This window comes from Numenius arquata, chromosome 20 (genome assembly GCF_964106895.1).
Source record: "Numenius arquata chromosome 20, bNumArq3.hap1.1, whole genome shotgun sequence".
NCBI lineage: Eukaryota > Metazoa > Chordata > Aves > Charadriiformes > Scolopacidae > Numenius > Numenius arquata.
Genome location: NC_133595.1, coordinates 6706150 through 6731179, shown reverse-complemented (window position 1 = coordinate 6731179; position 25030 = coordinate 6706150). Strand labels below are relative to the sequence as shown.

At 53.1% G+C, this 25030-nt stretch overlaps 1 protein-coding gene across 2 annotated transcripts; it reads left to right on the top strand.

Annotated features, from left to right (window-relative positions):
* The first annotated feature begins 818 nt into the window (after positions 1 to 818).
* TMEM240 (transmembrane protein 240) lies at positions 819 to 15875 on the top strand. Of its 2 annotated transcripts, XM_074161748.1 has the most exons (4): positions 819 to 875; positions 1115 to 1221; positions 12539 to 12747; positions 15478 to 15875. In XM_074161748.1, exons 1-4 carry the CDS (start codon positions 819 to 821, stop codon positions 15624 to 15626), a joined length of 522 nt encoding a protein of 173 aa, XP_074017849.1. In that variant the 3' UTR covers positions 15627 to 15875. The 2 variants fall into 2 exon arrangements, with proteins under 2 accessions (XP_074017849.1, XP_074017848.1); XM_074161747.1 differs by lacking the exon at positions 819 to 875 and having other exon boundaries at positions 1022 to 1221.
* Positions 15876 to 25030: the final 9155 nt, after the last annotated feature.

Below are 25030 nucleotides of genomic sequence, written 5' to 3'. Positions count from 1 at the left end.
CTGGGCGCATCTCCCCGCTGCATCCCGCATCCCTCCCCCGTGCGGAGCCGCCGCCGCGGAGCCACCCGGGCCCGGGAGGAGGCGGAGGGGGGGGGGGGGGGGGGCGCTGGACCGGGGGCTTCCAGCACGAAGCCGAGCAGCGGGGACACGCAGCCCCGAGCCGGGAGTTGGGGGGGGGGTGTGTGTGGGGGGGGTGTATCTCTTTTTTTTTTTTTTAGGGGTGGTGGTTTGGGGGTATTCTTTTTTTTCGCGCCGATCGGAAGCGGGGGGAAGGGGGTGATTTTGGGGAGGGTCGGGGAAGAGGACGCAATGAGGCTCCCCCGGACTGGGTGATTTTTGCAGCCTGCCTCCTCCTCCTCCTCCCCCAGCCTCTCCCCCCCCCCCCCCCGGTTTTGGCTGGCTCGCTTTCCAGTTGCTGCATGAAGGGCTGTGCTTGTGGCGGTGTGTGCCCGCTCCCGGAGACGTGGCGCACCTCCCTCGGCTGAGGCCGGGGGAAGGGGAGAGAGAGAGATTTTTATTTATTTTATTTTTTTTTTTATGATTTTTTTTTTTTTTTTTTTTTTTTTTTTTTTACCTGTCAACGTTTGTCCTAGAAAAATAAAAAAATAAAACGGGCAGGGCCAGGGAGCCCCAGGCATCCCCGGCCCGGGGGAGCGCGGGTGCGGGTGCGGGGGGCTCCCCGCCGCCCCCCGCCGCACCGCAGCCTGCGGGCGCCCAGCGCGATGCGCCCCGGGCCGAGCTCTGCGGAATAGCGCGGCCGCCGCTGGCTCTCGGCGGGCTGGGGGCGGACGGACCCGACCGCTGGCAATTCCCTATTGATGTCCATGAATGCAAACACCATGATTTTCATGATCCTGGGCGCCTCTATCGTTATGGTAAGAGATTTTTTGCTTATTTCCATCTCACCCCCCCCACCCCCCCCTTTTTCCCTGCACCGTCCCTTAGCCTGTGCACCTCGGTGTGGATGCGTGTGTGTGTGCATGTGCGTGTGCCCCATTAAACACCGAAGATTGTTTTCTTTATGACTGCTTCAGTCTTTGGCAATCAAACTAGAGTCAATGTTTTATTCCATCATCCAGAGTTGACCAGATGCCTTGGTTATGGGCTCTTACAGGCAATAGCTTGCTTGATGGACATGAATGCGTTGTTGGACAGATTTCACAATTACATCTTACCGCATCTGAGAGGGGAAGACCGAGTTTGCCACTGCAACTGTGGGAGGTAAGTTACCTGCGTGAAATCTCTCTCACCTGTGTGTGTGTCCCCCCCTGCCAGCCCCTTCCCACCTCATCCCATCGGCGAGGCGCAGAGAGGTGGTGGCCAGCGGCAGGGTGCTGCTGGCTGGGCTACCATTTTTGCATTCTGGCTGTGTCTCACCTTCCTCGGCAGCTCCTACATCAACACGGGGGTTATTTTTGGGGTTGTTTTTTTGTTGGTTTTTTTTTGTTTTGTTTTGTGTTTCTTTTTTTCCGGAAAAAGAGTTTTCTGTGGGCCTGGAAGTCCATTTTCCTTTGTGTGCATGCTTGTGTAAATGCATCTGTGAGCCCTGGGAAAGTGAGTAACTTTGATTTAAAAGCTTGTCATTTGGCCTTTGTTGTCACGGGGCTGTGTTGTTCCTTGGTGTTTGTGGTCTGGGTGTTGCGGTTGGTGGTTGTGTGGCTTGAAAGGAAGAGGGGTTTGGCGAACGGAGAGGATCTGTGGCCAGGAGGGAGTGTTGCTGTCTAGGACAGTGTCACTTTGAGGCTTTGCAATCTTTGATCAGCTTTAAATTCTCCGTGGCTTTTCTCCTGAGGTTGTAACGATGCTTGGGGCAGAGCACGCCGAGGGAGCTGGTCTGTGCTTTTGGGGAGCGTGGAGCAAGCTGAGGGCATCGGGGTGGGTTCTGTGCCAGGAGTAAATGCCTTTGCTGCGCAGAAGTTTATGACTGGACAGATACTTACCTCTCTCCATGGCGATGCTCAATTCTAAACAACGCAGCACTTCTTGTGTCGAGTGTGATTGCGGTGGTGCTGAGCTTGTGTCTGGGCTTTAGAGCCTGGGGACTGAGTTTTAGGGGGGCCGAATCTCTCTCCCCTCTATGGGACTGCTGTCGGTGATCCTTACCCTGCTCTCCTGGAGGCCTCGGTCCCCTCCTGTGCCTGGTTCCTCACTGCCTGCTGGAGAGTTTCTTGTCTGGGGGGGGAATAAAGCAGCACGAAGGCTGGGCCAGCTAAAGGACGTGCTGGGGAGCCCTCCCCTGCCACAGCCAACATCTAGACTGAGCTTCACTCCTCTTTGAGCTGCCCCTGGGACCAGCTGCATCCTGTCTCCCAGGTGTCACATCCCTCTGGTGTCCCTGGTGTGGAAGCTAAGCTGAAACGGGGATGTTCATCGCTTAATGAAGGGAAACTGCTTTGCCCTTCCACTCTGCTTCGTTCACCGAAGGTGATCGTTACCTTTTTCCCCACGGTTCCTCCTCAGCCTCCTGTGGCAGAACAGCAAAAAAGTACAGGCAGCACCTCTAGGGCCAAATGCGGCCAGGCCCTGAGTGATCTGGTAAGCAGACCCTAAATACTTGGCTGCTTGGGCACCTCAGGCACCTCTGTGTTAAGGTCAGTTGGGATGACTGGGGACAAGAAATGTCCACAGTGTCTTCGACTTTTTTTTTTTTTTTGGCAGGGATTGGCTTTTTCTTAGGTAATTTTTTTGAGTCGTCTTCACTGGTTTCACTTCTCTCACTAGTTTAAGAGTTTTCCTCTGCCTCTTCAACCAATTTTTCTTTTTACTTGTCACAATTGCATTCAGTGGTGGTGGAAATTGGCTGCTGGTAATAGACTTTAACATCACCTGGAGTGACTGAGGAGTGTCAGGTCCCACTGGTGGTGTTGGCAGAGTGTCCCTCCTGCCCAAGTCGGAGAAGGTGGCGGGTCCATTCCTCTCTCCTCAAACTCTATGTCTGCAGAGATGCTGTTGAGGCAGATAAATTAGCCATGGCACTCTCCCCAGACATAGTTAGGTCATTTCTTAGAAAGTGCACAGACCGGCTTCCAAACTGCCAAGCATGGAGCTGCGAGGAGGCGAAAAGCCGAAGTTTACCAGTTGCCTTAGGTATGTAGAAGCAATGGCTCTTGCCAGCAGAAATAGCATACCAGGAGCACAAATTTCTGCTCCTGGGCACGGGCTCTTGTTGTGCGTGAGCGTTGGTTTCAACCTGTTCATGCTCTGATGCAGGTGACACTTCCACAGGGCATCCCTACGCTGCGAGGCTTGGCGCGGCCTCATGCTATGGGTCGGGTTGTGGTCCTCACCTGCTCTCCCTGAGCTCTGACCTGCTGCCCTAATGCCGGTGGTCCGAGTTCTCGGATTTAAAAGGCAGGTGATGCTGGATGTGCCTTGCCCTTTTTGCCACCTGCCCAAGTGCTCCCAGTGCAGGCCTTCAGCGCACGGGGCATGAACCATGAGCGGTTCCGCCCTGCGCAAGGCAAGGATGGAGCCTGGAGCGTGTTGTGAAGGGTGGTGAAAGGGATTGGTAAAGAAAGGACAACTCTTCATTTGCCAATAACCAAAGGGAGTCCTTGGGGGAGGGAACTGGCTGCAGGTCAGCGTGTTGCTGGGGGGAATGGGGAAAATGAGTAAATGTTGGAGAAGGGAAAGAGGACTGGGGATGAGTGAAGATTGATGTGCAATAGGCTGAGACGCTGCGATTATTGTTTTTCCCTCCTGCCCTAGCCTAGGTTGTAGTGTCAGTCACACCAGCTAATTCATTCAGAAACGTTTTCCTGCCAGTTTCCTGCCCTGGTTGTATCTTCCTCAGGGTATCAGAGTGGATCTCTTTCCCAGGAATGGTCTGCCATGTCCAGACACCCCGGCCTGGCCTTGGACATCCCGTGTACAGCAGGATGGATGTGCTCGCTAGAAGGAATCAGAGTCTGCACTGAGCCTGTGTCAGTGTGAGGGGCTGGGGACTGTCACCTTGCTGGTGGTGGCCTGTGGAACATTACCTGTGTGTGTCTTGGGTGCCAGCTGAGGTCAAGGGATTTGGGGCTCTGTGTTCTGCTTCTCCCAGGCCTCTCTGTCCCACTGCATCCCTGCAAAGCTCCAGGGGGAAAGCCCAGACGTCACCCCTTGGCTGTCCCTGTCCCTGTTTGATGCTGGAGTGCCCTTTCCAGCCATAAGACTGGGAAGGCTGCTGTATTTCCAGCTCCATCTCCTTGCTTGTTCCTGTCCACGTTTTCTGCCCCCCAGGGAGGGGTGTCTGGGACGCGGCGAGTCCCCCTCCAGTGCTGGTCTGTGGTGGGAGGCTGACAGGCAGCGGCAGGAGCCATACCCAGGGATGACCTAGGCTCTGCCCATCTTCTGGTGGGCTCGTTGGAGCCACCTGGGTGCATGGCCAGCAGGGGTGACTGTCCTGCTGTCTCCTCAAAGAGCTCTTTGGGTTGCATGGAGGCCATGGCTGGGGTCTCTCCTCACGGGCAGGGATATGTCTTTCCCTGGGCTCTGCCTGTTCTCCTCTCCACAGGGGGCTGAGCCTGGCAAGAAGGTCCCAGGACAAGCGAAAGGGAGTGCCAGCTTACAGCACCCTGCCCTCTTCTTCCTGAAATGCCCTCTGCCAACCCTTGCTCATAGAGAGGGCCTTATTTCCCACAGCCGGGGACTATACTTTGAGGTTTTTATCCATGTTCCTAAGCGCTGGATGTGTTGGCAGTGACTGGGGAGAGCCGCTGGGGTGAGGACATTTGGGGAAGAAAGCCAGCCCCATCTTCAGTGCTGGACGCTGAGCACTTGGCGCTGGAGGGCTCGTCTCCACCCTCGCTCTGCACATCCCTGGGGGGGTCAGGGTCGCTGGGGCTGTTTCAGGCCAAAGCTGTTGCTTGTCACTGTTTGCCAGAAGCAAGGTAGCAGCTTGCTGAGGCAAGAGTGACCTCGCTATGCTGGGCCCTGGCAGGTGATTTTCAGTGTGTGAAGTCGGAAGGGAGTTGTGGCCTCTCGCCGGACGCAGGAGAACTGAGAAGGTGCTTGTGAATGCTCAGCTGTGCCAGGTTTTCAGGGACTGCAGGGACCGGACCCCATGGCTGGTTGGATGCGAGGTGCTGGGAGGCAACGCTGTCTGGAGCAGCACATGGACGCTGCCTTCTCTCCATCCCAGGGCAAAGATACAGGTGATGGAGGCTGATGCCTATTTGCGGTCCGTTAAGTGGCAACATCCACAGAGCTGCTCTTTTTGGTTTGGCTGAGTCTGGGATGGACAGTGCCTTTGCCACAGGAGCCGTCCTGCTCCGAGAGCTGAGCCGGATGGTCCTCTGGCCCTCTAGGTAGGAGCAGATGTTCTCCTCTGTGCAGGTGGGCCATCACTCTTAGGCTGGGCTGATGCTTTCCCTACTGGTAGCACTGGAGCCAAGGAGGGCGAAGCTGCCAGAAGTCCTGAGGCCACTTGAGGTGCATCTACAGCTGCTCAGTGGGAAAACGGTCCTGCCAGTCCCCAGAAGGGACGGTGGTGTAGTGATGGTGCATGGAGGGAGGACATCAGCAGAGAGACAGGGACCCTGGTACCCGGTGCTGGTACTGAGCCTGCACAGACATGCCTGGTGTGACAGGGACTGTTCCTCTCCTCACATCTGCCTTCTTGCCAGAGGAAGAAGGGGTGACAGCCACATTTACACTCCTGCTGGCTCCTATGGATGCCATGCAGGAATGTGCCTGCTGGAGCAGATCCCTGGGGGAGCCTGGCGCACTCTGTCCTCAGCATGTGGAGATGTTCAGGCTGCCCAAATCACTGTGCTGGGGCCCTGCTTGCATGCAGGAGGTCCTGCCTCCCTGGGATCTAGCTATTCCCAGGAGAGTGCAGGGCTAGGGAGGACTGCAGAAGTGTAGCACTGCCCCAGTCCAAATGTCTCTGTCCCAGCCAGTAAAGGGTCCTCTCTGGAAGCAGAGAGCTGGCAGCAGATCAGGAGCTGGGTGATGTCATGCAAAGGAAAAACACCAAAGGGCGTCCGTTCGTGGAAGCAGGGTGAGTTGGAGAGAACAGATGACACCTGCATGGAGCAAGGACCCGTCAAAACAGCCTGGGAGGGCTTGGAAGTTCCCTCACTGGGAAAGGACAGGGAGCTCAGGAGCTCTGGCACGTATTCTCCTTGCCACTGACCTTCTGAGTGACCTTGGGTGAGTCTTTCCCTCCCGGGCAAAGCCTCTCCCCGTGAGCGGGGTTGGAAAGGACTGAGAAGGAGTGTCAGCCTTACCTGGATGCCAGCACCCTGCAGCAGAGCCGGGGGCTTGGCCAACCCTCAAGTCAGCTCTTCCCATCTGAGGGATACCTCATCCCTAGGCTCTGATCCAGGAAGGGAGAGTCTCACGGCAGGACCTCTCCTGAGCGGCTGGTGTGCATGGAGACCCCCTGGGCTGCTTCCCAGGCTGGGCACGGGGTGGAAATGTGTGAGCTGGCTGCTGGCTGGGGCTCTGCCCTGGTGCTGGGGTCACTGGCAGCACCGGTGACTGGGGAGGATGGTCGGTGGGGCTGGAGCACGGGTTTGAATGATGCTGCTCACCAGGCTCTGTCCATGAGGGGCCAAATGCTGCCCTCCACGCTCAGAGGGACAGGCCAATGCTCGTCCCAGGCTGCTGCTGTCGGGGGTACACAGCGAGTACATTTTTGCTCTGTCCCCCCCTTTCCCAACCACTCTGGAAAAGTCATGAAACCTCTCCATCCCCAGATCCTCTGTGGATGCACTGGGAGTGCTCATTGCCTGGTGCTGGAGACCACCAGGCCTTTTTTTTTGTGGGGGGGGTGTGCTTCTGGTAGCTGTTAAGAGGGCGAAGGATCCCAGGGAGATGTTTCCGCCTGTGCGATGGTGCCGTCCACACTGGTCTGTGGGCTCCGAGAGGCGCGGGGCTGGTTGGCAAGTTTGAGGAGAGGCTGCAAGGTCAGGCAGGGATGCCGAACAGCATCTGGCTCTGCTCTCAGCCCCCCGTTGTAGGGCAGGAGAAGCCACTTTCCCCCGAATCCTGCTGCGGCTGGAGGTGGGGAATGGGTCAGTCCATCCAGGTTGTGAGAGCCGACACATGAGCCCAGGAGATGTGACGTGTTGGCTACCGACTGAGAGTGACACCTGCCCAGGAGGGAGCCAGAGCATCATCGCGCCGACATCCCCGATGGAGGGGGGTGGGACGTGGGAAGCGGAGAGGCAGCAGCAACGGGCTCTTTGCATTTAAAACAAGGGACCAGTGGCGCTTTTTTAAAGGCTCCCATGCTGTGCGGTGGCTGCAGCAGCCAGCACACACGCAAGGTCACTGGAAGGGACAATAGCGCTTCGGGCAGCTCTGTAGGGAAACGTCCCAGCCGTGCTGGCCAAGGCTCTGCTCCAGCCCTGGGAGGGAGGAGAGGAGGGTTTTCCCCCTTTGTCACAAAGACCGGGAAAAGGGACAGGGATGCTACCAGCTCCAGCACACGGGCACAGACACAAACACTCTCCTTTGTCCAGCAGCTTCAGTTCCCCACCTGGGACAGGTGCTGTCTGGGGATGGATCAGCAAATCCAGTCTCTCCCTTGCTTCAGGAGAGCAGATGCTGGCGATCACCGGACCCTCCTGCTTTCGAGGGTGTTTCTGGCCTGAAGGCTGGTTACAGTTCTCTTCCTACGATTACATCTGTTTCCTGTGGAAGCTCCACCACATCAAGGGTGGGCATGGCTGAAAGGGCATGGCCCATGAAGGGAGGCGGCCCATAATTAACCTAATCGGAATAATTTGGCCTGGATCTGTTGTGACAACCGATACCATCTTGAACTGCCCAGGAATTGGCCCTCAGGTTGTTTGGTACAGCTTTTTCTTGTAGAGAAAACACGATCAGGACCTGGGTTTACCTTTTGAGGACCACAGGTACTTTGTGACAGCTCTCTCACATCCGAGGGTGCTGTGAACCCCCGAATCCTCACACCCACGTCAGTCCTCTGGCTGCTGGCTGAGGTGACGCGAGGCTGAAGGAGATTTTCGTCTCTTCTCAAAGGTCTTTGGTTTGTGAAACAGGCACTGGCTGGAGGGTTGTGTCAGCCCCTGGACATCCACGTTTCTGAAACTGCCCTACCAGAGCCTGGTCCCCAGCACTGCCCTCCCTGGAGGAGCACTGGCGTGGAGGTGGTGGTGACCTGCTGCACCCACGTTGTGCTCAGCTTAGAGGGGATCCGTTCCCTCACTGGATCCAGCCCCCAGAGCCATCCAGGCCATGTTCCAGTTTCCAATTCCCTTGATATGCGGTGGGGACCCTGGACCTTTGCACACTATTAATAACGTGCTGTGCTGATGTGGCAGCGTCTCTGAATCACTCCTGTAACGTCCCCAAGGACTTGAGCTGCAACAGAAAACTTCTGGGGGCTCTGTCCCTGTTCCCTTCCCCATCTCAGTGGCACCACTCGGTCCTGTTAAGCCAAAATGAAGCATAAAATTTCCTGTGGCCCAGATCTCCCAACTGTTGCAGTAGCAGGGAAAATTCATAGAATCATAGAATGGTTAGAGTTGGAAGGGACCTCAAAGATCATCTAGTTCCAAGCCCCCTGCCATGGGCAGGGACACCTCCACTAGAGCAGGTTGCTCAAAGCCCCGTCCAGCCTGGCCTTGAACACTTCCAGGGATGGGGCACCCACAACTTCCCTGGGCAACCTGTTCCAATTCATCTTCCCTGAGCCTTGCTAAACCCTTTCCAGAAAACTCTGCAGTGTGGAAACTGGCATCTCCACTGCATAGACCTCCTCTGGTAACTCAGGGTTCCCAAAAGCCACCTGGAAGGTAGGAGTGCAAGGCCTTGGGTGCTTTCCTGGGGTACTTTGGTGACAAGAGGCTTTTCTTTTAAGGATATTTGCACCCGGGATCCAACATTGACCTCTGATACTTGGAAAAGTTAGGTTGCCAAATCCGGATAGGTCAAAGTTGTTGCTCTCTGTTGGATTTTGCCTTTCATGAATTGCCTTTGGACTTCTTGGTGGCTCAGCGTGCACAGGACTGACTCCTCCCTGCCCTGGGCACGGCTGTCCCACAGCTCTCCAGGCTGGACGGGCAAAGGGCTGGAGGAGATCCCACTGCAGAGTGCAGAGTCAGCCTGCACCGAGGAGAGGGACAAGGCAGGGAAGAGGTGACTGTGTCCCTTCCCTCAGTGCCCTGCAAGCAGAGGACAGGAGCTGTGAAGGGAGCAGACTCTGTGGTAGGGAAAAAAAAAACCCACCTCAGGTGAAGCACATGAGGAGAGGGCCGTGTCCCGTGGTACTGGCCGTGCTACACGTGTGTGTGTGTGTGCATGTATGTGGGTGCTACGGGCACATCCCTGCTCCTGAGCACTGGGGAAGTGTGGCAGTGGGAGGAGAGGATGCCAGGACTCTCTTTGATGGACAGAGAGAGTTGGGGGGGTTCAGCCTGGAGAAGAGAAGGCTCTGGGGAAACCTTAGAGCCCCTTCCAGTCCCTAAAGGGGCTCCAGGAGAGATGGGGAGGGACACTTGATCAGGGAGGGGAGCCATGGGATGAGGGGTAACGGTTTTAAACTGGAAGAGGGGAGATTTAGATGAGATCTCAGGAAGAAATTCTTTGCTGTGAGGGTGGTGAGACCCTGGCCCAGGTTGCTCAGAGAAGCTGTGGCTGCCCCATCCCTAGAGGGGTTCAAGGCCAGGTTGGAGGGGGCTTTGAGGGACCTGGTGTGGTGGGAGGTGTCCCTGCCCAGGGCAGGGGGTGGCACTGGATGGTGTTTAAGGTCCCTTCCAAGCCAAAGCATTCTACGATTCTTCTGGCACAGGGCTGAGACCTTCCGTGAAAGCCACCTCATGTGTGGCAAGATGTCTGCACTCCCTTCCCAGCAATGGGTCCATCCTCGCTGTGTCTGGGAAGTTTCGCTTCTCTCAAGGCCAGAGATGGCTGCGTGTTGGCGATGCTGTGGGTTGTGACCCAGCAATGCAGAGGAAACACAGAGCAGCTCCTGCCGAGGGACTCAAGCTCTTGATCATTTCAAGGAGTTCTGAGTTTCTGGAGGTGTTTGTGGACTCAGCCCTCGGGCTGTTTCTGTACTGCAAGAAGCAAAAGGGAGTAAGTTAATGTGCTCATGAAATCAACGGGAGCCCTCCCATTCATGAATAAGAGCCCCCTTTTTGGGAGCCCTTCCTCACACACCCTCTTCCCCCTAGATTTTCCTGAGCCAAATGAAGGAAAATACCTCTGGTTACAAACCCACCAGCAAGAGGAGGCACGAGCAGGGCCTGCCTTTGTGGTCGCTTCGAGCTGCCATCAGAGCTGGCTTGGATGCATCTCCTTTCTCCTACTGCCCCAGTCTGGTCCCTGGTACTGGGGCCTTTGCTGGATGCAAACGGGGAGCAGAACTAGACAGCAGGAACATGGCGAGATGGGTTCCCATCCACACAGCCCTTTCCACCCCCCACATGTCATGGCACCAGGTTGTACACCAGCCCTACGTGCCTTGATGTGCCGGGAGCTGGTGCCTCTGGTGCAGGTGGCCTCCATTAAGTCGTTGCTGAGATTAGGGCTGTTTTCAGTAGGTTCCTTTGAGTGGAGGTTTGTTTGTGTAAATATTTGGACGTTTCTCAGGCGTGATTATTGAGCAACCTGCACCTTATGCATATTCAGAGGCCTCCAGCGATATCCTCCTCTCCTGCCTGTGGCAGCAGGGATGGGCCCATGGATGTGGGAGGGACGTGAGGGCAGGGGGATGCTGGTGGGGGTGGCGGTGGGGGATGCTGGTGGGGGTGGCAGTGGGCGATGCTGGGGTGGGGGAGCCCATGCAAACTGTGCCCTGGCCTTGAGCTGGGAGCACTGGTGATGGATCTGTGCTGCAGACTGTTGTGGTCTGCACAGATCCACTCTGGTGGTGGTTTGATGGACACAACCTCAGCGGTCCTGGCAGGCACGTGGGGCTGCTCAGCGCCCCTCACCACGGCTGGCTGGCCATTCCTGGACTCCCTGGCAGCAGTGACGGTGCCTGCCCGAGCGGTGCCTGCCTCTACAGCAGGCAGTGGGAGGAGGCAGGATGGCTGAGCACAGAGCCCGGGCAGCCTCATGGCTCCTGGCTGCTCTCAGGGAAGGTTAAGAGCCATTTGAAGCAGATGCAGAGGCTCCAGAGCAGCTTGCTTCCAGTTTTGCTTTGCATCCCACATCCCCGGTCGTCTGGGATCCTCTGGTCCCACACGCTCACCTCACCTGTCACAGATGGTCCCCTCCCGTTCAGCCCCCACAGACCTGCCTTGTTTTTTCTGCTCTACAACCCCCTCCCTCCATCCCTGCTATTTCCCTGCTTTCCCCAAGTTAACCGGGGTCTTTCAAGCAGTTTGGCTTCCTCCCAAGCTTGGTCTCCATCATCCTGTTGCACAAATGAACCCAGTCGCCCTGGCCCTGCCGGCATAAGGCAAGGGGCCAGCTTCTCCAGAACCCCCGAGAGAGATGTAGATCTCTGGAAGCTCCAGCATCCGTGCTGTCCCCCGAAGGAGACCGGCAGCCTGTGGCATAGCAGGACATCTGCTGCACTTCTGTGCTCTGCTCTTTGGGGACAGCCCTAAGCTGATGGCTTTTTTTCTTTTTTGGAGACTGGCTGCAATGCAAGGACCGTGTCCCCAGCAAGTGATGGGATGGGATGGGATGGGACAGGACAGGATGGGAGGCTGGGAAATCTTCCTGAGCCCAAGTGCTGTCTGAGGGAGCAGTGAGCTTCAGCTGCAGGTGGTACTCGGGGCACTACAAGAAGGCTCGCTGTCTGCTCTTGCACTGGGAGAGGGTTCTTGCTACCTGCCACAGACAGTAATTGCTGCCTGTTCCTTGAGGAGGGTGAAGGAGACCCCCACATCCCAAACCACCCCACTCCTGCAGTAAGAAAACCTGAAAAACCTTAGAGCGTGGAGGATGACTCTTCCAGGAGTGATGTGCCGCAGGGTCTCTGCCATCTGCTATCTGCAGATGAATTCAAGTGCTTCCTCCACGGCTGTAAACACGCTCTGCTCCGATGCGAGGAAGAGAGGAGTCTCCTTTTCCTGGGAGCGAAGGGCCATCAGGCAGAGCGGTGCCACGGAGAGGTGCCGTGAGGCTGGCAGTGCCGTGTCGCAGAGGACTTCTCTGGCTCCTGGGAGGCAGTAGGTTGTGATCACATTTGCAGGGCTGCCCCGCTGCCCCCCTCCCTGTGTGTAGGCACAGGAGCACAGCGTTATTGACCTCTGCCTGCCAACACGCACGTAGAAGTGCCCTTTACATCTCGGGGGGGGTGACCACTCCAGCCTCCCGCTGTCCTTAATATTATCTTCCGTTTTACAGATGACAACCGTAGGCACAGAGAGCCTGTGTCAGGAATGCGACACGAGTTGCAGGCAGGGGTTCAGGTTTCTATACGTTTCCACCTCCCTCTCTGCCAATTCCTCTGCTGACATAAGCACAAACAGCCAAGACAGCACTTCTGCTCCCAGGGATGTTGGTAGAAACCCGGAGGAATGGTGTTAAACCAGCCCCTGGCCACCAAGAGCAGCCGCTGCACGGGAAACCTTCTCTGCTCTGCTCCGCTGATGCTTTTCCCCGTTTCTGTTCCCCGCAACAGGCATCATGTCCATTACGTCATTCCATATGACGGGGATCAGTCAGTGGTGGACTCCTCGGAGAATTACTTTGTGACTGACAATGTAACCAAGCAAGAGATTGATCTGATGCTGGGACTTTTGCTGGGCTTTTGTATAAGCTGGTTTCTGGTGTGGATGGATGGGGTTCTCCACTATGCAGTGCGAGCCTGGAGAACCAGCCGACGGTATGGTAAGTGCAGCCTCACGGGCTCCCTTTCTCCTGCCTCAGATCCCTTGCCCTGTCCTCTGGGGCTGGTGGAGGAGGTCAACACTCCTCCAGGGTTTGTTCCATGTGGATTTGGCCTGGCCAGCCCTATCCCAGCCCTCTTTGCACGAGCGGGAATGTTTAGGTGGAAAGAGGCAGCCGTGGAGCCCAGCCTCGAGGGGCTCTGCTTGGGAAAGTGTTGGTGCAAAAGGGTTTTTGGTGGAAAGCAACGTGTTTGCACGTAGGCGGGCTGGCAGATGGCGGCTGCACGTCTGCGCATGTGGGCAGAATATTTTCAGGCCAGACAAAACTTTCCCTGCAATCTGGATTTTTCTGTGCGTGTAATTTGCTGCCAGGCACGTGCCCGCGGGGTGCAGCCTCTTGTTGTTTGTATAAACGTGCGACAACGTGGTGACAATGATAGACATGTCTGCGTTGTGTCAGGGACACACCAGCTGAGGTTTTCCCAGCCTCGTTGCTGTTCCAGATGTGTCAATTTTATTTTTCAGTGGTGACATCAGCCCCGCAGGGAAGTGTTAGCCACAGTTAGTTAGTCTTTGGACCTTAGCATCCTGAGAATGACCAACAGATGCTCCTTCAGAGGCCCCCTCTGCCCCTCTTTGCTCTCTCGGCACGGGCATCCCATGGACTTTAATTGTTGGAGGGGGAAAAAAGACAGAAAAACTGTTAAAATAGTGAATGACTTGAAATTCCATAACAGTGTCCCTACAAATCTCAGTCTCTCTAACTGTGACTGATGGTGTCTGTTAAACTACAGCTCAGAGGAAAAGGAGAGCGAGCAAGAGAAAGATTTATCTGTAAACCTGTAAGAAATTCTAATTAGGGAAGTGGACTATCGCTTTCTAAAAACTCAGACCAAAATGATACTAATTTCTCATTAGTCTTCCCAAGTCCCTAGCAGCCTGCTTGAACGGTTTCTGAATCAGGACTCTCTCAAGGCTGTGTTGCTGTCATTTCCCAAGCAGAAGGCTAATTGTCAGAGTTTCCAGTGAGATCTAAGGTACCGAGCCAATCTTGAGGCCATAACACCTGTTTTTGATCAGCCCACCTGTGGCTGTGATCTCATCAGTGCTCCTGGAGTCAGCGGGGCTGGCAGGAGCTCCTTGGGCGAGATGCTACAGTGAGTGCAGCAATAGCGCTCTTCGGAGCTGTTGCCTTTTGCTATGGAGCCAGAAGCTACAGATGTGGCACCTTCTTGAGAATGGATACTGCATAGATTTCTATTTTTAGTAATAAAGGCCAACTCTAGTAATTAATTTAGTATTTAAATTAAACGATGTTTTTTTCTTTTTTTTTTCTCATGTGTGCATATTCTAAGGGTTTAAGAAGGGGTTGGTCAATGGTGCAAAATACTGTGCAGATACATCTTTTCAGAAAATGAATGCAGTATGACTTTACACCTAGATTTTTCTTCCCTGAGCAACCCCTTGGCAGTGCCCCTTTCACGATGCAGAAGGCTGACACCCCTCTGGCCTGAGACTTTGTCTCTTAGTGCCGTCTTAGGGGTGTTGCACTAGCCACACGGGACCAGTCTGCTCTTAAACCAGGCAGGTTGCTCCCCACATGTGTGCCTCTGCTGTTCCCGGCTCCGTTAACAGCCCTCTGGCCTCACAATCAAATATTCATCACAAATTAACAGAAGAAGAGACTCTGGAAGGAAGCCCTCCTCTAATCCGTAGGTGAGGTCTCCAGCGTATATATAACCTGTGCAATGGGACCCGATGGCTCTTTCCAGTAAAGGGTTTTACATACCTTGAGCTGTTCTGTCCAAGGAGAAGCCAGTGTGCTGGGCTGGGTACATTTCACTAAAGACAGGCTGAAAAATTTGCAGCAAAATAATGAACATTGAGCCTTTAGGTATTTCCTATTCATTCAAATCAACTAGTCATTTTAATGCAGAAAGGGTATCTATTTCTTTGTTGAACGAGTACCTAAGCTAAAATTTCCTTCTGAGGAAAGAAACGGTGCCTGTGACTATGAGAGACAGGGGTAGGGGTAATACAAAATACGGTACTGGTACAGGATGTAGAGCCCTGCCTGAAATACATGAGCACCACTTAGCAATGACTCAATGTCACATTGTGGCCCGATCAGCTTAAATTTTGGTCTATGAGAATAACCTATTGCTCCTTCCTGATGGTAGAGATTTCTTAAAATAGAAAATATTCTATAGAAACTCAGACACCAGGTTGTGCTTCATAGGAGCTGCCAGAGCAGCCTCTTACCACCTCGTGCCGGTTGCAATAGTTCAACTTTCTACCATCTATTGTTCTCTGGGACTTCCAAATTCTCCTTTGTGGGGTTGGGCTATGGGCATTTTGGGGTGGAATGACCCAAAGCTCTCATGAAACTGGGTGGCAGCTGAACCGTCGCTACAGGGAAAGGTTCATGGGCTGCGGGATGAAACGCTGGATAAAAAAAATGATGCTGTACAGCCTGTACCGGCTGTGGGGCAGAACGTGGCTCGTGCTGGTGTTGCATGAGATTGGCCGGTGTTTCAGGAGATGGAAGAAAAGGGCCAGGATGGAACAGGGATGTGGCAGCAGTCTGAAGGTCAAGGGTGGCCTTCCCGAGGCCGTAACTCGTGCCTGGTTTCTGTGGGGCAGGCCAGGAACAGGGCTAGGCAAGGCAGGAGAACGTGGGTCTCGCCGTTCCTGTAAATATCTCATCTCCCTTCTCCTTTCTGCCTTCCAGACAACTCCTGGTCTTGGATTCCAAAGTTTTGTAACTTAAAGGAGTTCAGAAAACGTCATCACAGGCAGTACGAGGAGGCGACTGGGAACATGGTGCACATCAAACAGAAGCTGTACCATAACGGGCACCCGAGCCCACGGCACCTCTGAGGAATGCCTTCCCCTCCAGAGACTGCAGTGAGGTTTTAAAAAGGACTTTGCTCTTCTTCCAGGGGAACAGCTACTGGTTTGCTCCTCTGTGGAAGCCAGCCGAGGACACGATTTTACTTATCCATCCCGTGTGTCCCTGTGGCACACCACGATGCACAACTAAGCCAGTCCTGGATGCTACGCAGCCAAGACATTGCACTGTGTTCCACATTTTATTGTCAGACTTGTGTACATATGTAAAAAGCAGACAAACAAAAACAACCGAAAAAAAGAGAAAAAGAGATATTTGCATTATACTTTCAACCCCCCCCGTCTTTTCCTGGCGTTCACGGCTGTCCTGCACATCCAGCTACCCCACGGGGAATGTCGGCCAAGGGTATGGAGGCGGGACAACATGAAGAAGATGTGGAGTTTCTCATCCAAGAGCTCAAGTCCCCCCCGTTTCTTTGGTCCTTTGGCTTGGTTTTGCTCTGCTCCGTTCTTTCCGTTGCCGGGAGGGCTCGGCTGGTGAGAGGTTTGGATGGGGACTGCTGCCAGCTGGCTGTGAAGGCACGGCGTCCCTTTTGCTTTGGTTCACGTTTTGGGGCAGTTGCTGTGGGGGAAGGAAGGCCTGGGAATGTGTAACTGATCCGTTGTTTGCATTGCTGTACGCTGAGACCTGCCTTAAGCGATCCGAGGGATGGTAGTGCCGGGGGAAGAGCACGGGGAGGTGTCGGTCCGTTTGAGAGGGCTGCTGCTGCCCGGGTTACACCGCTTTTGTGGGGGTGGTACCGTTTCTTCTCCACTGATGCCAGAGAGGAGTCGCTCCTGATGTGCGGGGGGAAGTGTATGGAGTTGAACGGTGTTAGATCCCACTTGACTCACACCCTGATCATACCCCTCTGCTGCAAAACTGCCACACACCCCTTGCCGGGAGGAAAGGAGCTGCTCTCCCCCCTCTACTCAGGGGGTGAGCCCGAGGCCCTGGTTAATACCACCCCAGAACCACTGACAACGCAGTGAGAGGGTCCCGGTAACAGCCTCACTCCTCCTGCACATGAAGAGCCACCCGTCTTCTTGCGTTGCTGCTCCGAGATGAAATAGCACTTGGGCAGCAGAGTGTGCTTGGCTTGAGGAACACAGAGAGATGTGGGCCTGAAGCCAAACTCACCTACAGAGTCAAATGTCCCAATAACGGGTTAAATCAAATACAAGGATGCTCTATTGTGGTTTTGCCTTTGCTTCCCATCCCTCAAAGTGTCCAAGTCCGGGTTGGATGGGGCTTTGAGCATCCTGGTCTAGTGGGAGGTGTCCTTGCCCATGGCAGGGGGTTGGAATGAGATGAGCTCTAAGGACCCTTCCAACCCAAACCATTCTATGAGTCTATGATTCCCCTGGTTGCAGCTTCGGTGTGGGTCTCGAGGTAGCTGTCAAGCGTCTGAAACCAACCTCCACATCCAGAGACCTCCTTCATTGCAGAGTTGTCTGTGTACACCTAGACAGCGCTGTGGTACCTGGTTCCTGTAGCAGTCATGTTCTGCTGGGGGAGAGAAGTAAATGCATCCAGACCACGTTGCTTTTGCACATGCTGGGCAGCAGTCAGCAGCACCTGCAGTGGGAAGAGAGAGGGTTTTATGGAGAGGAACAGGGGAGGGAGACGCTAGCCCCAAGAATGTAAGGTGGAAGCCCCGAATCCCAATCATTTCTCCTTCATTCATCATTTCGTATTGAGTGGGCTTGTGCTTAAATGGGAGAAACATCCAGAACAAAAGGATGAAGAACATTATGAGAAACTGCTGTTGGTTGTCAATGGCCTCCTAGTGTTTGATTGCAGTGTGTGTGAAGGAAAAAGGACACCACGGCTCCCTGCTCTTTTCCTCACTCTTCAGCTTCTGCATCTTAGGTTTTTTCATTGTTTCCTACACCCAGGATCAGTTCAGTTATTTACAAGCCCCAAAGCTGCCCAAGAGCCAAACATACCTGTTTCTCTGCTGTTCCTACCTTTGCTGTTCCCCTGTGCCTCTTGTCCTGAAGTCCCAGTTTCTGTCTGGGCCTAAATAATTGCCCGGTCTATATGTATGTCTGTCTGCTTGACTGTCTGTCGTTCAGGACATAGTTGTCACATCTGCAGCCACATCTCAGTATCTCCAGAATGACTTTTCCTTGAGCAGCTCCTTTCCAAGACACGCGGCTTTGCAACCTCCCTCACCCTCTGAGCTTTGTGCGTTTGACCGTATGGGCTCCTCCTCGAGAGGCGTAAGATGCTCCCTCCATCGGAGCATCACCCGTAGAGTGCCAGGGGAGAGCTGGCCAAACAGCTGGTCTGGTTGCCCTTGTGGTGGCGCATGCCTAACTGGCCGCAAAGAATAGGGTCTGTACCATAAAAAGGGTTCATGTCACGGACATGTCTTCAGATGGGAAAACGTTTTGCAGGGGAGAAAATTCCATCATGATAAGGACAAATACTGAGGCTCTGGAACTAATTATGGGGGAAAGAAAGCACTTTAAATAATAATCTTTCCACTTGGACCCTCTTACAAGAGAGGCTTAAGGCAGTGACCTAAACTCAGATGGAAGTGAAAATCTGGTTCTTCTCTGCTCTAGTAACGGACCTTAGTTGAAATATCATTAAATATGAAACTTACAGCTGGAAAGAGTGAAGTGATGGCTCACACTGACTAAGTTTGATCCACACCAGAATTTCAGAAGAATATAAGGCTCTGGAAGAGGGAAAAAAAAAGATCCTACATGGTACATATTCCCACTGTTTAAAAATCAGATGTTTTTTTAAATCTGCTGTGTCTGCAGCTATTACCTTGTGAGCCTATCTTGGTTACACTTAGTCAATACATAAAATAAACAAAGCTCTCAGTGCAATTAAATTTACTGGGAATAATTCACTGGTCTTAAATCCAAGGAAACCAGAAGTACTCACAGAGCGAGTTTTGTCTCAGCACACACCAACCCAGTGGGATTAATCCCGTCGAACTGACCAGGCCTTTGATTCTCATCCATAATAAAAAAGGGACACAGTTCCTTCCCGCACAGTATGGCCAGGTCCTATTCCTGACCCTAGAGATCTGGTCCATCTTCTGTGCAGGGGTGGTTTCCAACAGCCAGCTTAACAGAGACACAAGGTCAGGTTCCTGGTGTGACGTGCGGTTTTGTTTTTTTTTAGGAAGCTGGTGTAGATGGGAACCTATGTACCAGAGGTGAGACCATGGCCGTTGGTGGCACTGGTTGACCTCACATACCAAGTGGTGGGAGCTCTTTGCAGAGAAGCAGCCCAGGTCCCCTGTGCCATTGAAACCATAGTGGGGTGCAGAAGATGACAAGTCTTCCAAACAACCAAGTGTCTGCCAGGCCTCCTCTTTGGGGAATGAGATGACAAGCCCCTGCCAGAGAAGCAGAAGGTGGAAGAGGCCACCATGTTCCGAGTCCTGCAGAACCCCACTGCATTGCCCCCAGCAGCACCCGCTCTCTCTGCTCAACATCTTGTCCCTGTTCCCTCTCCTCGAGGTGTGAGCCTTACCAACGATGTCCAACTTCGTGGTCCCTCGTTCCTCTGTCCAAGTGAGGTTGCTACTCTCGCTCGCAGCTCCGTTGTCCGTGAAGTCTGCCCTTGCACTGTCTTCTCCTCCCGCGCGTGTGTTCGTCTTGCTTTTGTCTGGTTGTGGGGGTGTTCTCTCCTTGTTTAATTGTCTGAGATGTACTAGTGTTGACTTGTTTGGTGTTCTCTTGCCTCTGATCCAGTCTTCACACACACACCAAAAAAAACCAAAAACAAAACACCACCAACAAAAAATAACCACAGATCAAACCAACAATAACAACAAGACCCAGCAAAAAAAAAAAAAAAAAAACCCAAACAAAAAGGGTTCCCTTGGGAGAACGTGACTTTGGCATCAGGGAGTTGACACAACAAAGTCAGGGCTGGGCAAGACACTGGCCAGAGCCTTGGGGAAGGGAAAACACGGGGCTGCAAAGCCCCCAGCTGCGTCTGTAGGGACCATGCACCATCTCAGCGCTCGGCCACCAGATGCTTTGAGGGAGGTTTCTGCAGAAATGGAGAGTGGGGGGAATTTTGTGCCGCCTCAGGAGGGGCTATTTTTAGAGCAGAGACAGAGTTTAAAACAGTATGTGCCGATTTTCCAGAGCTGGGATCGGCAGGGGAAACGTTCACCCATGGTTTTTTTGGTGTGAGGAGCCCAGTTTGCTGCTGGTGGCTGGGACCTGCTGCAAAGGAGGAGTATGGAAAGGCAGGTGGAGAAAAGCAGAGGCTGGTGAAATGGTCAGCGTGGCATCGGGGAAGAGTGTGTGTGTGGGGGTGTGAAGATGGAGGTAATGAAGGTCTCTTCTGCGTTCAGAGGGCTTTGAAGGTAGAAGTAGCCAACAAAAGCTCCCAGAGCACCTCCGGATGTAAAAGAACAGAAGTATTTCTATTACTAGAGCATACGGTACAAATAGGAAGACATTTGGATCAAATGCTTTGCAACCTGTATGTTTCAGTGACAATGGGACGTGGAGCAGGGGACAGACAGGAGAGGGACACGGGACTGCTGGTTCTTCCTTAGGATGGTGTGAAGATGAGGTGTCCTCTCAGGCCAGGCCGGCTCACCGTGGTGCCCGGGAGAGCATAAAGCAGCAAGTGAATTTAGAGAAGAGAAAAAACTAAAAATACAAAAATGCCAGGCCTGCAATCTCCCTTCTTGTGGGCTGTCGGGGCAAAAGAGAAGGAGGCAGAGGAGAAGGACAACGTGGGCAGGTTTGAGGAGCACAGCGAGGAGCCTTGGCTGCCAGTTTGCAGCATCCCAGCTTGGCTCTCGGGATACTGTCCCAGTTCCGTGTGTGTGTGTGTCAGTGTGTTTATATCTGTGTGTGCCATCACGCGTTCGCTGCATGAAGCCTGTTCCTCCTCTTTGGTACCTCCCCGTCCATCCGCGCTCGTTTCTTTTCCAATGGGGTTGGTAGCTTTAGTCCCCTCTTCAAGCTGAGCCCAGGGAGGGGGTGACACGGAGGGTGGCTCGGTCCTGCTGAGCACCCTCAGCTCGCAGCGGCGAAGGCAGTGGAAACCCTCGCAGGAGAGAGCACGCAGCTTAGGAGGATTTTTTTTTTTTTCAATAGTGCTCTACAGCGAGAATACGAGAACAAAACTTGGGAGTGCTGTTTTCCCCAGTTGTTAATCCTTCTTTTCTTCTTCTTTTTTTTTTTTTTTTATTTTTGTGTCTGCACCCAAACCAAGCCAGCAGGAAGAGGTCCAACACGCGTTGATACTAACAGAGAGAGAGAGAGATTATACTCTGCCCTGAGTCTAATTGTAGAATAATCTCTACTGTGGTTGAAAAGCAATAAATGGCTAATTTTTTTTTTTTTATTTTTTTTTTTTATTAAATACACTTGCACAGGCAAACGTCACCTACAGTTTGTGTTCTCCAGCGGCCGTGGTGGCAAGGCGGCGCTGAGGCCGAGCGGAGCAGCCGGAGGCCGCAGAGAGCCTGGGGGTGGGGGGGAGGCAATAGAAAAAGCACACTGTGATTTTATTTGGGTCAACGAGTGAGTGTTATTTCAGCCATTCCTTCCCTTTCAATAATATGTTTGTATAATAGATAACCAGTTCAGCTCCTGGAACTAAGCCCGTCCTTTGCTGTTTGTCAGTAAAATAGTTTTTTGCATGTTTTGCATCTGAGTGTTTTTTCCAACCCTTTGAACCGAGTGATGCTCCTGGGGTGAGAGGCTGGAGGCTCGGCGGGGGCACAGCAGGTCACTAGCGTGTGGGCAAGGGTTTAAGAGAGGAAGAAGAGGAGGAGAAGGAGGAGGAGGCGGCACAAACATGGCTCAGATGGTGGAGGAAAACCCGCTGTGCCCAGCCCCAATCCCTGACGAAGGGCTGTGCCGTTTCCCCCAGGTTATGTGGCACCGTAGGATACTGTCCCAGATTTTACCCTCCTCGTCTCCCACTCACTGGGAACACAGAGAAGCCCCGAGGCCTGAAAATGATTTAAAAAGAAGATAAATATTTTACTGTTAAAAGCAAATTCTGTGTGCAAGCTGCCTCCAGAGAGGAGCCTATTGCCTGGGAGGGCAAGGAAGAAAGGCAGGGGGCAGGAAACCTCGGCTGTGGCACGGACCAGGAGCGCATTTCCCATCCCAGCAGTACCAAACCCAGCCCTTTAACGTTCTTCATTTTGCTCTTTTCTCTCCTGGAACAGGACACGAACACAAAAACAGACCAAGTCTGACACTGAGCAGGACTTCAGTCCTTATGAGCAAAGATACTGATGCACGAGTCGTTCTGGGAAAGTCTTGCTGGAGACCCTGTGTCAAAGCAGAGCAGCAATAAAAAAACCCAACACCCAAGCAAAGAAACCCCCACAACATGAATAAAACCCACAGAAGGAGAAAGAGGAAAAAAAAACCCACCCAGGCAGCAAGGCAGGGAGCTGCTGTCATGGAACTGAGTGATGGTTGCAGGCACTGGCACCTCAAATGATGTCTCGGGGTAAAAAAATGGCCAGCAGAAGACAGATGATGTGACTTCTGTTGAGGTGAGAACAATTAGAGACAGGGCAAGAGCTGGAGGACTGCCTGGGGTCTTCTCTGAGCTACTAAGAACCTCCTGGAGCAGCAAGGCTTCCCACAGCCAGCCAGTGACTTGCATTACAGGCTGGATTAATTAATCAGATTCACCACTTAAAAAAAAAAATAAAATAGGAGAATAATAATGTTGCAATAAAATGGAAACAGCCACAGACAATGGAAGACAAAAGAATCGGAGTGTTTCTTCTCCATTCAAAACACAACCACAGGTTGGCAGAGAACTACTTCCCAGGGAGATTCCCGTCTCCCCAAAGTCCTACAGCGTGGGACATGCCCTGGTGAGAAGGTGTGGGGTGCCCACATCCTTGTACTGGCACAATGGAACTTTCCTCCCAGTGTATCGCATTCAAAAGTAACTGAGAATAGATCGATGACCACGTTATAAATCTGTCTCCCAGCTGCGGTGGTTGAAGCACAGAGAAGGCGGTTCAGCTGGCAGTGGCAGAGATGGGGGGTGATGGATTGCTTGCTAATCCATCTGCTCTTAGATTTGCTCTCCAATACAAAATACTATTTTAATAAAGTGCTATTAGCTCATAACTCACTCGGTGTCACGGAGAGGAGATAACCTCAGCCTGAGGTTGCCATCTTATATCCCTGCACGGAGCGTTAACAAATAGCTAGCTGGGTGCCACCTCCACGGGGACATCATTCATCCTGTGAGGTGACAGTAACCCAAACTTACTGATGAGTCTGGCAGAGGCCCTGCATTTAAATCTTTGATGAGGCAGGAGTTGAACAATGACAGGTTGGTGGACTTTTTTTCCTCCTCTCCTCTTGCATTCCCCACGAGCAGCAGCAGTGGGGAATTCAGTGGGCGGCAGGGCATGAAATCACCCAGCCGGTGGCCAGGAGCGACGTGTGTAGCAAGAGGGACAAGGAATCTCTTTTTAAAGACAGGCTTTAGAGAGGTGGTAGCAACAGCGCCTGGGATGCATCGAGAGAGCTGGCTTCGTCAGGCCGACAGCCCCTGGCACATGATTTAAGGAAGGAAGAGTGGTGTGCAAGGGTGAGAGAATGGATGGAGAACTTTATTTCACACCAGAAATGCTCAGGCATCCATGTGCTCTCAAAAGCACCGTGTGTCCGTCCAAGACAGACAGACCTTTCCATCCGTACAAAGCCCAGGTAAGGACTGTTGGCATTTGTCACTAAGAGTGGTCATTAAAAGCCCTTAAAAACTCACTGACAAGAACTTCTGTGCTCAGGTGAACCCGAGAACCCCCGGGTCAGCCTATGCTTCCTGCTGTCATCCCTGCTACTGCAAAAGGCTTCTTCTAGCTCACTCTTCTCCCCAACCTGCAATTAATCACCGCCGCACGGCGCAGAAGCATGGATCCCAGCTGCATGACAAACACTTGTGCTCCCTCTGCTTTCACGTAGGGTCCTGATGCAATCTGAAGGAGGGATCGCGTGAAAACAGCTGAGACAGCAACTGCCGTGCCTTTGGCACAGCTTTACAGCAGGAATTCTCTTCCCAGCAAAAGCGCAGTCAGAGAGCGTAAGGACAAGCCGGAGAGCCTTCCCCCTCCTCCCAGCTCCTTTTGTGCTTCCTGGGGAGGATGATGGAAGAGAGAAGTATCGGAGGTGTATGTTACAATTAGAGATTTCAATCACACAAGATCAGGCTGCTCCCTCACAAAACTCATTAGCAAGGGTTTTTTAGCAGAGAGCGGCTCTGCTGAGCTCCTTTCCCTCTCCTGGGGCTTAATATAATTCTAGTAAAATCTTAATAGGAAGAGGAAAGCCTAGAATAGCTAATCCTCCGGTAAAGCAGTGGACTAAAGGACAACTGCACCGAGGCTGAAGGGGAGGAAAAAATGGCATTTGAGTTTATTGCAGTCATTGAGAATATGAAGTGTGCAGCTTGGGTGTGTACAGCGATTCCTCCCTTTCCTCTACAGCACATCTCCCACAGCGACGCACCCCGCAGCAAGTAAGCGTTAGTGGGACAAGCAGCAAGTCCAGGACCTTAACAAAGGAACAGCTTCTAAAAAGCACCTTTAAATTCTTCCTTGGCAGGGGAAAAATACCAGAGACCTATTTTGAGAGAGGATGGTGAAGACAATGAAGGTTTGCAGCCTCAAGAACCATTTCTTTCCCGCTGTCCCACAAGGTGCCCTGCTCTGGGGACGCTGGTGACCAGCCCTGTTCCGCTCCCGCACTCACAAGCTCTTGTCAGAGAGCATCTTGCAGAGCTCAGGAACCACCACCAGGGAAAGGGGGGAAGCCGAGACTGCTGTCAGCTCCTGTCGGAGGAGAACATCTCAGCAAGGTACTCAAGGGCACGGATTTAGGTCAGGCAGAATGTGCCCACACGGCGCAGTTACAGACTGGGACTCAGAGCAGAGCGCAGAGTTCAAATGCAGTTCAAACTCAGAAAAAGGAGGGGAAAAAAAACAAAAACAAAACCAACCAAATTTTCTGACCTCTTATGTGCACGCAGACGGAACAAATGTCATCAAGACAGGCTTGTGTTCGTGACTGGACAACGGCACATTTCTCAATTGTTCCAGAAATGCAGGAAAAGACTCGTGCAGCAAGAGCAGCTCGATGGCAAACAAGCCCCGCTCTTATCTCTCTTTCTGGACACCCGTACGCCAGCCAGGCCTACTGAGCCTTACCTTCTCACCTCCTTGGAGAAAGCAAAGAGCACATTTTGGGCTGTGTAAGTCCAAACAGACACACGGGAACCCGGGAAGCAGCGGTTCCTGCTGCAGCTCAGCAGTGTCTGAAGGGCCACCCACCACCCTGAGCAGAGCTTTCAAGACCGTCGGATAGGAAGTGCCAGTTGCTCCACTGCAACTCAAATAACCTCTTGTGATCCA

Coding starts and splice junctions, on each gene's coding strand:
- TMEM240 (XM_074161747.1), top strand. CDS start 1,022: ATGACTGCTTCAGTCTTTGGCAATCAAACTAGAGTCAATGTTTTATTC. Junction 1,222..12,538: donor TGCCACTGCAACTGTGGGAG/GTAAGTTACCTG, acceptor TCCCCGCAACAG/GCATCATGTCCATTACGTCA. Junction 12,748..15,477: donor GAGAACCAGCCGACGGTATG/GTAAGTGCAGCC, acceptor TCTGCCTTCCAG/ACAACTCCTGGTCTTGGATT.